The sequence below is a fragment of the Eulemur rufifrons genome, chromosome 3 (assembly GCF_041146395.1).
Source record: "Eulemur rufifrons isolate Redbay chromosome 3, OSU_ERuf_1, whole genome shotgun sequence".
Taxonomy (NCBI): Eukaryota; Metazoa; Chordata; class Mammalia; order Primates; family Lemuridae; genus Eulemur; species Eulemur rufifrons.
Window position 1 is genome coordinate 82,133,055 of NC_090985.1, and position 10,794 is coordinate 82,143,848.

A 10,794-nucleotide genomic window follows, 5' to 3' on the forward strand; every position below is an offset into this window, starting at 1 on the left:
AAAGAAGCTGTTTCCATAATACAGAAGTACAAGGTGAAGCAGCAAATGCTAATGTAGAAGCTGTAGCAAGTTATCTAGAAGATCTAGCTAAGATCATTGATGAAGCTAGCTACATTAAACAACAGTTTCAATGTAGATGAAACAGGTTTCTGTTGGAAGAAGATGACATCTTGGACTTTAATACATAGATAGAAGTCAATGCCTGGCTTCAAAGTTTCAAAGGACAAGCTGATTCCCTTGTTAAGGGCTAATGCAGCTGGTGACTTTAAGTAGAAGCTAATACTCACTTAACATTCAGAAAATCCTAGAGCCCTTAAGAATGATGCTAAATCTAATCTGTCTGTGCTCTAGAAACGGAACATCAAAGCCTGGATGATAGAGCATCAGTTTACAGCATGGTTCACTATATATCTTAAGCTCCTTGTTGAGACTTACTGCTTAGAAAAAAGGATTCCTTTCAAAATATTATAGCTCACTGACAATGCACCTAGTCACCCAACAGCTCTGGTGAAGATGTACAAGGAAATGAATGTTTTCATGCCTGCTAACACGATATCCATTCTGCAGCCCATGGATTGACGAGTAATTTTGACTTTCATATCTTCTTATTTAAGAAATACATGTCATAAGACTATAGCTGCCATAGATAGGGATCCCCCTGATGGATCTGGGCAAAATAAATTGAAAACCTTCTGGAAAGGATTCACCATTCTAGATGCCACTAAAAACATTTCATGACTCATGGGAGAAGGTCAAAATATCAACATTAATAGGAGTTTGGAAGAAGTTGGTTCCAACTCTCTAAGGTATGTATATTTTTAGACATAATGCTATTGTACACTTAATAGACTATATGGTATAGTGTAAACAACTTTTATATGCACTCAAAAAACCAAAGAAATTGTGTGACTCCCTTTATTTTGATATTTGCTTTATTGCAGTGGTCTGGAACCTGGAACAGAATCAGCAGTATCTCAGAGGTATGCCTAGTATAGGAGCAAAAGACAGACCTATTCTAAGGAAGTAAGTCAAACCTTTTCTATTTTCACTTCCCTTCACATTTAATTTAGTCTATTATGCAGAAATTACAGATTCCTTAGATACCACAGTCATGGTATATAATTTCAAGTTAATTGTACCTGCTAAAGAGGTTATTTACAAAACAAAAACAAAAAACCCTACCCTGGTTGATCTCAGCTATCTGCTTTTTCCCATACTGCTGACCAAAAGACCCTCACACACGAGAGGACCTAATGGCTAGAAATAATAGTAGCAACTATATTTGAAGGCTTACTATAGGCCAGGCACTACTCTAAAGACTTTCTACCACTAATTTTCAACTAGGGGTGATTTTGTTCCCTAAGGCATATTTGGCAATGACTGGAGACATTTTTGATTGTCACAACTGAGAAGCTGAATGTTACTGGCATCTAGTGGGTCAAGGCCAGGAATGCTGCTAAATATCCTACAATGCACAAGAGAGACCCCTCGCCCTACAACAAAGAATTACATGTCCAAAATGTCAAGTATTAAGATTGAAAAACCTTGATTTACCTATCAATTCATTAGCTTCTTCCAATAGCCCTAGATACTATAACCATCACCATTTTACAAATGAGAAAACTGAGGCACCAAGCGAGTAAGTATTGTTTCAGGACCATTAAACAAAAATTGTAGGAGGCTATTGCTTTAGACTAAGTTTCTACATTAGACCTCAAGAGATCAGACTAAAAATGAAAATGGAGTTACCTATGCTAAAGTTCCATATCACTTAACTGAAACTAAGTCGTTATCTGACCTCCCAAGAAATCAGGAGAGAGAAATAACAGCCAATTTCCCAAACAGGCCAGTTTCAATCTTCAATTTAATGAAACTCCCTGTTTTAATCCTTAGGCCAAAGTGAACCAAAGTAATCTGATAATAACCAATCAGCTCTTTCTATTGTTCTGTCTCCCTGTCCCCCCATCAACTCGCTTACAAGGAAAGTAACTTTAAAATGATCAATCTGCTTTTTGTTCTTTGCTTCTGCTTTCTTCAGCCCTCTCTGTCTATAAAACCAACCTCCTCTGCTCAAATCATTTCAACACTTAATTCTATTTTATGGGATAGTTTTGCCAGATTCTAGAAGCAAAATAAAGCCAAGTAAGATCTTTAAACTAAATGTGTTGTAATTTTGTCTTTTAACAGGTTATATAGCTATAAAGTAATAAAGCCAAAAATCAAACTTCGACAAGTTACACCAGAGCCCATGTCCTTAATCATTATCCTACACTGCTTCCCGTGGCAGGGATGTTAGGAATAATACTCTGGAAAAGGCGAGATCCATGAGGTGTGAGAACAATTTTGAGTCTGAATAAAAGGCTAACAATTTTCTAGAAAGCATTGAGAGTTGTATATCTTTACAATTTTGAAAAGTGTAGTATACAAAATTCAGTAAAATTAAAAAGAGTCCGTTCAGTTAAAAATAGGAACAGGAAGACAACACTGTACTTACAATTGGCATATTAGCCACTGATTAGCAATACAACTTGAAAAATAGTTTGTTCTGAGTTTCTGTGCCTTTAACCTTAAAATAATGGGGGTGACGTAGATTATTCCTCAGGTCTTCAGCTAGAACATCAAAAGGGTTTTTTTGTTTTTTTAAATAAACTATTTTCTAGAACAGTTTTCAATTGATGGAATTATTGTGAAAAAAGGTCCTAAATACCCTGCAATAGTTTCTATTAACATTTTAGATTAGTATGGTTCATGTCACATTTATGTACCAACATTGGTATCTTATTAACTAAAGTCCATGTTTATTCAGATTTCCTTAGTTTTTTTCGTAATGTCCTTTTTCTGTGGCAGGATCCCATCCAGGACACCACATGACATTTAGTCATCCTGTCTCTTTAGGCACCTGTTGGCTATGACAGTTTCTCAGACTTTCCTCTGTTTTGATGACCTTAACATTTTGAGGTCAGGTATTCTGTAGGCTGTCCCTCTCCTGGGATTTGTCTGATGTTTTTCTCATTATCAGACTGGAACTACACGTTCTGGGGAAGAAGACTATAGCAGTAAAGTTTCACTTTCATTACATTATTATCAAGTGTACATATACCAACTATAATTGTTGATGTTGACCTTGATCACCTAGGTGAGGTAGTGTGTGTTTGTCAGCTTTCTCCACTGTATAGTTACTCTTTTTCCCTTTCTATACTGTATTCTTTGGAAGAAAGTCACTATGTGTATCCCACACTCAAGGAGTGGGGAGTTATGCTCTACCTCCTCAAGGACAGAGTAGCTACATTAAATTACTTGGAATTAACTGCATGTGAGATTTGCCTCGTCTCCCACTGATTATTTATCTATATCAGTATGGACTCACAACTATTTATTTTATACTTTGGGTTATAAATCTATACCATTATATTTTCTAACTGTAGTTGTTTCCACTTTGGCCACTGAAAGGTCTTGCAGATGATTCCTGTGTCCCTTTATACTCTGTACCTCCACTAATGAGGGGTTTTCTTTGTTGCTGTTTTTGAGCACTTTCTTACTTTCTGGCACTATAGGATGCTCCAGGTTTATCTTGTATATTTCCTGTCCCAGTCTCAGAATCAGTGATTTCTTCAAAGAGCCTTGCTGGAGAATGGTATTGGAAACCTGGATGTACTGGTTGTCACTAGAGTTGGGTTGCTTCTGTGCCCTTTTATGTGACAGGGCAAGGAAATTGTGTATACTAATCCATGTCCAAACATTTAATAAATACCTATCTCTTCTGACATTAACTAAAAAGGTGTTCATACTGATGTCTCCAACTCTAATAATTCATTACCACAAAGATAATTCTAGCCTCCACCCAAAAGAGGACTTTCTAATAATTCTAATTATGGTGAACTGGCTTCATTCCAGGATTTAATTTTCTATTTTAATGTTAATTATCCAAAGATCCAGTGCAATCTGTGATACAAAGGAAAGGTCCCTGAATTGGAAGATAAAGCGTGAGTCTGGAATACCCCTTTTAATCTATCAGTACCTTAGGTTAACTAGTTCACTCTTCTATAAACTAAGAAGATTATTTGCTTAATTCACAGGATTATCATGAAGATGAAATGTGTCAATATGGCTGGGAACTTTCTATTAAGTAATATAATACTATAATATTTATTTGTACAATAAGTTTACTGCCAACTCTGAATGAAGTACCAGAACATACTTCTGTTATCTTAAAAGGTTAGGCTGGTCTTTTTCTATGGGTCTGTGTCTTCGTCTATCACTTACAGACTGTCTAGCCAGATTTCATGGACAGTTACTTTCAGCCTGAAGGCTATGCTGAGCACGTAGGCCAAAGGACATTTAAACGGTTCACAAATTAACATAAAACACTGATGCCTGAAGGTCAATGAGGCTACAGTGACTGATGAATATTACCACAGGAATATCTGAGCAGAAAGAACCAAACACAAACACCAAAGACGGAACAAATTGAGTATTGGGTTGGGTGCAATTTTATACGTTTTAACTCATTTACTACTTTTATAACCCTGAACGGGGATCTTATTTTCACTTTACCAAAGAGAAAAACAGAACGTGAGAAAAACTGAGGCGCTAGCAGGCAAAACCCGGATTCGAACAAATTTCGGCCCAGAGCCTCGGTTCCCCGGCTAATTCGCCGCCGCAGCCCCCCTCCGCCGATCCCAGTGGGGTACAGCGCTGGAAACTAGGCCTCGGCCGCCCGCCGCGGTTCCCACCTCCGCCCCCAGCGCAGCCCGCGGCCCTGGCGCAGCCCGCCCTCACCCTCGGCGCTGTCGCGGGTCCGGTTGAAGTCCTCTGAGCGGCCGTCTCGGAAGGCTCGGCAAAGAGAGAGGCAGAGGAAATCGAGCATCCAGCCGGCAGCCACGGCCTCGGCCTCGGCCACCAGGCCCGCTTCCTCCCCCTCCTCGGGGGCCCCCAGCTGCACCTGGGGCTCGAGCAGTTCCTGGCACTCACACTTCTCCAGGTCGTCTCTCTCCGTTTCCGCCATCTGATCCTCCAGGGGGTCAGCATCCTTCCCGTCTGCACACCCCCGCGGACTCAGACCCCCTGAAGCAGCGTCCTCCGCCATGTTCAACCGCTCGCGCGGGTTCCGCCCCTTCAGGCGCCGAGCAACGATTGGCTTGCACTGGAGGGCGCGGATCGTGGCTGCGAAGAGTCTCTTCCGCTGGCGGGAAATAACCAATCACACCGCCAGGATAGGCGAGCTCCTCGAGACTGGGCTCTGATTGGCCAAAACCTCTTAGACTTCTCCGCCTGTTTGTAAACTGGACGTTTCCATGATGGACAAGAAGAGAAGTCAGGGCAGGGCCGGGCTGCTTTATCCTTCTTTAAAATGCAACCTCGACTGGAACAATGACATGGTTAGTTAAAATGGGAACGCATTTTTCCTGTAGTATGCTTCAAAAAGAGGTAATTAGAACTTGTCACTGTGAGTCAGGTTGACACTTTTAGACCGTAGTATTCGTCTAACACACTTCAAGAACCAAAACTGTTCAGCTCACTGACCTCGCTACTTCTCCAACCTTAGGATGCATCAGAAACAGCCAGAGGGCTTGTTAAAACACAAATTGGTGGGCTCTACCCACAGAGTTTCCGTTCTGTAGATCTGGCTTGGGGTCCTTGAATTTGCAAGTCTAACAAGTTCCCAGGTGATGCCAGGCTGCTTGCCTGGGCACCACATTTAAAGAATCACTGTTCTAGAAAGAGTATATAACTATGGAAATGCATTTCACTTGGAGTTTGAGATGGACTACGCAATGCAGTTTATACAAGAATAATAAGTAAATGCTTATTTTGAATTCTGAAACTAACAGCGCAAGAGGAATTTCTGGATGGGGAAGAGTGGTCTGGTTATTTTCTGTTTCTCCATGTGGGTAATGGTTACATCAGTGTGTTCGCTTTATGAAAATTCATCGAACATAATTTATGCACTTTTCATTTTATTTATTATTATTTATTTTTTATTTTATTTTATTTTTTTGAGACAGTCTCACTCATGTTGCCCTGAGTAGAATGACCTGGCGTCAGCCTAGCTGACAGCAACCTCAAACTCCTGGGCTCAAGCAATCCTCCTGCCTCAGCCTCCGGAATAGCTGGGACTACAGGCACACACCACGAGGCCGGCTAATTTTCTATTTTTAGTAGAGACGGGTCTCGCTCTTGCTCAGGCTGGTCTTTAACTCCTGACTTCAAGTGATCCACCTTGGCCTCCCAGAGTGTTAGGATTACAGGCGTGAGCCACCCACCGTGCCTGGCCAATTTATGCACTTTTAAGTATTATGTCATAATTGAATAAAAAATTTAAAAACCTTTTTGATTATGCATCCATTACCAAAGCCTTTATGTATTTTAATTTTATACATTTCTTATTGTCTTTAAGAGTACAATTTAAATGTTGAGTCATTAAGGCATTATATTACAGCGTTAAGAATGCCTAGGTTGGAATGTCCCCTACCAGTTACCCATTAGCTGCGCAATCTTGGGTAAATTATCTCTCAGTTTTCTGTATATTGGGGATAATATAATAACAACACTGCATTATAGGTTTGTTGGGAAGATTAAAGGGCTCGGTAAATGTAAAAAATTTAAAACAAAGCCAGGTACATAGTAAGTGCTCAATTAGTATTAGCAGGCAGGATATCTGTGCTACCAGGAAAGAGGATGATGTATCAGTAAGTATCTCTTTTTCAGGCTCTCATGTTCACATGGGAATTAAGTTCTGTTTTGCAAATAATACAGAGGAATGGGAATAGAGGCTGAGGGAATAAGGGCTAAGGCACATTATGAACCTAGTGTTATGGACTGCATGTTTGTGTTCCTCCCAGATTCATATGCTGAAACCCTAACCCCTTCCAGTGGGATGATATTAGGAGGTAAGACCTTTGGGAGGTAATTATAATGGGGCCTACATTATAGAATTGATGTTCTTACATGAAGAGGAAGAACACTGGCACTCACACTTTCTCCCCACTACCTCCTCTCTCTCCTCTCTCTGTCCTGTTAGGATACAGTGAAAACATGGCCATCTGCAAACCCAGAAATGGGCTTTTATCAGACACTGGGCCTGCAAACACCCTGATCTTGGACTTCCCAGCCTCCAGAACTGTGAGGAATAAATTTCTGTTGTTTAAGTTACCCAGGCTATGGTATGTTTGTTAAAGCAACTGAAATGACTAAGACACCTAGCAACCCCCAAGTTTCCAAGCCAAAACTTTTCTGTGTTGTTGCAGGGCTTTCACACGGGGCCTCCTTCTTCCTTTCCTTCCAGTTCCCTTCCTTTCTTCCCAGCAGGCCTTCAGGGATTATTCTTAGGTATATCAACAAATTAATTCAAAGTAAATAAACATAGTCACAAATTACACACAACACATTTTCCTGTGGTAACAATTTACTAAAAGATTTAGGGAAGTGTTAAATAAAATTTACAGGAGGCCATTGGTTTGGTCTGAGTTCCTGCATTGGGCCTAACAGACCAAACCAAAATGGAGTTACTCATGTTGTAGTTTCACGTCACCAAGCTAAAACTGAGTTGTTTATCTGACCTTCCAAGAAATCAGGAGAGAGAGAGACAATAGCCAAATCCCTAAACAGGCCAGTTTAAAACTAGCTTGAATTACAAAGAAGTCCCCTCTGTTTTAACCTTTACAAGGAAAGTAACTTTGAAATGACCAATCTGCTTTTTTTTTTCTGCTTTTTTCGGCCCTTTTCTACATATAAAGCCAACCTCCTCTGCTCAGTTGATCAGAACACTCATTCTGTTTTATAAAATGAGGTGTTGCCTGATTCTAAAATCACAAATAAAAGCCAATTAAGATCTTTAAACAAAATTGGTTATAATTTTGTGTTTTGGTGGAAATAAACCTTTTTATACTATATATTTAAAATAATGGTGTATAATGAAGTAGAGTAAAAAATGTATATTTTTATTAGGATTAAATTATAATCTCCAACAAAATCTCTGTTTGGGGACTGTTTCCAGCTACCTACTGCATTCTCTGTCCCTTCCCCTTACTGAAAAGTAAAGAAAATTAAAAAATTAAAAATTAAGACATACTTGTCTAGAAGCATGGGTCAGCTGGGTGTAAAATTATTTAAAAATTCAATCCCAGCAGAGGAGTCAATAACACAGAGTCTTGACTGCGGGCCAGAAAACAGTCCTGGAAGAGGAGGCCTCTCATAAAATAAAAAATGAAATTTAAAAAACATTTCTTAAAAACATGCAAGCCAGGATAGATGGTGGATTCATTCTTCTGAAATAATACTTCAACATAGCTATGATTAGAAATTTCAACTGTGAGGCCAAGCGCGGTGCCTCACACCTGTAATCCTAGCACTGTAGCACCATGGGAGGCTGAGGTGGAAGGATAGCTTGAGTTCAGGGGTTCGAAACCAGCCTGAGGAAGAGTAAGCCTCCCTCTCTACTAAAAATAGAAAGAATTAGTCAGGTGTGGTTGCACGTGCCTGTAGTCCCAGCTACTTGGGAGGCTGAGGCAGTAGGATTGCTTGAGCCCAGGTGTTTGAGTTGCTGTGAGCTAGGCTGACACCATGGCACTCTAGCCTGGGTGACAGAGCAAGACTCTGTCTCAGAAAAAAAAAAAGAAAAAAAGAAAGAAAGAAAGAAAGAAATTTCAACTGTAATAAGCGTAAAACAGCTACAATAAAACTTAAAATACCTGAAGTTCCAATATTAGTGTAGCCATATATATTTTAATTTAAAGATATGCTAGATTAATCAAACACATAACATTTTAATAAAACTTATAAATAATTAGTAAACATGGGGAAATTTTTTTGGCAGAAAGTTTATAATGTATTAATATCTGCTATAGACTGAATATTTATATCTCCCCAGAATTCATGTGTTGAAACCCTCACCAGACATCAAATATGCCAGCACCTTGATCTTGGACTTTCAAGCCTCAAGATCTGTGAGAAATAAATTTCTATTGTTTATAAGCCATACAATATGTGCTATTCTATTATAGTAGCCCATAGTAGACTAGAATAGTATTATTCCTTCATGACTGTTTTAAAGGAGGTAGGTCCTAGTAGTTCAGCATGGGGGAAGGTGTGGGTAGGGAGACAGAACCTTGTGTTTGATGACTTTAAAGTCATCCCTTACATAAAATTAGGAAATTATATTTCTTACAAACTTGAGTTTACGAACTAAGATCCACAATTACTATTGTTGGCTTTACAGTCCTTTAACAGAACTGCTATGAAGGGAGAGATTTCAGTTTGTTTTGTGATGATCCTAAGTATAACCTGAAACCAAAGACTGAAGGTTTGAGGAGGTATGTTTGACATACCCCACATGCTTTCAAACAATTAGGGCTTTTACACAATGAAGTATTCATACTCCTGCCAGGTAATAATTTCTCACCACTGGAATGATCGATGATTCTGTGATCATGGTATATTCCCTGCCAGGTAAGTATGCATTGATGATTCTGGATGCCACCAGACAGAGATACTGTGGAAAGATTCCCACAAGGCCTAGATGACATTCCCCGTGCTGTTGCATGCCTTGGACTATTTCCTAAGGAACACTTTGATATTGATAAGTTTCCTGAATTCTGCAGGCTACCATATTGAATATTTGTGTTTTTAGCCATATTGTAGTTAGACTATCCTATCACTAATATACATTAATGTTTTCATTATGAGTCATATACATTGCTTTAATTTTGCATTTACAAATGTCTCATCAATATCCAAACTACATACGTACTTTTGAAACATCCTTTTTTGTTGAGTACCTATTATGTGAAACGTACTGTGCTAGGATGGTACATGTTAAACATAAAGATACTATCCCTCTCCATAAAGAATTATAGTCCAGTTGGGGAGACAAGAAATGCACATGTTCACGCTCGAGGTCTCTCACACACACACACACACACACACACACACTGTATATAAACATCAGACTAATGAGTGAGGCTAATAGTAACCCTAATAGGAGTTTGGTGCAGGGAGAGAAGACTCTAGTGAGATTTCAGTAAGGAGGTTTGAACAGAGGTGTAAAGGGGAGAGACCTGAGTGTGAACTGATTTTTTTTATTTAAGTAAATTTTAGATGGACTGAAAGATTAGTTTTGCTGGCCTCACAAACAGTTCTCAACCTTGGCTATGCATTAAATTTTCTCAGTTGGCTGAATTAGACTTCATATTCACTAAATCAGAATTCCTAGGGGCAAGTCTCAAGCATTTGTGGTTTTTAATGTTTTTCCAAGTGATTCCAATATAGAACCAGGGTCACTAGCTACCAAACCACACAAATAAACCACTCCACTGTTAGGTAGTAGATACAATACATAATGTTGGTAAAGAAGCACACTCCTACTAATGAAGACCTCATTCCTTTTCAGAATCAATAAATTAATGCCAAGTACTAAAGGAATGTTTAGAGTTAAAATGAATTAGATTTCAAAAAGGGAAACATTATTTTAGACATTTCTAATCTTTTAGAGCTTTTAAAATACTTAAAAGAGGGTTGGTGCCGTGGCTCAGGCCTGTAATCCCAGCACTCTGGGAGTTTGAGACCAGCCTGAGCAAGAGCGAGACATTCATCTCTACTAAAAATGGAAAAAATTAGCCGGGCATGGTGGCACGCGCCTGTAGTCCCAGATACTCTGGAGGCTGAGGCAGGAGGATTGCTTGAGCCTGGGAGTGTGAGGCTGCAATAAGCTATGATGACACCACTGTACTCTACCCAGGGCAACAGAGACACTGTCTCAAAACAAACAAACAAACAAAAAAACAACTTAACATCTTT

At 39.4% G+C, this 10,794-nt stretch overlaps 1 protein-coding gene across 10 annotated transcripts in view; it reads right to left on the bottom strand.

The window, feature by feature from the left end:
• The window catches only part of TERF1 (telomeric repeat binding factor 1), a 41,601-nt gene extending 36,515 nt beyond the window's left edge, over window positions 1-5,086 (bottom strand). For 9 of the 10 annotated variants that reach the window (XM_069466366.1, XM_069466364.1, XM_069466368.1 and 6 more), the window contains exon 1: window positions 4,780-5,086. In XM_069466366.1, the coding sequence (XP_069322467.1) occupies window positions 4,780-5,086 (307 nt within the window). The remainder of the gene's footprint in view (window positions 1-4,779) is intronic. The other variant, XM_069466362.1, reaches the window with a different exon arrangement.
• Window positions 5,087-10,794: the final 5,708 nt, after the last annotated feature.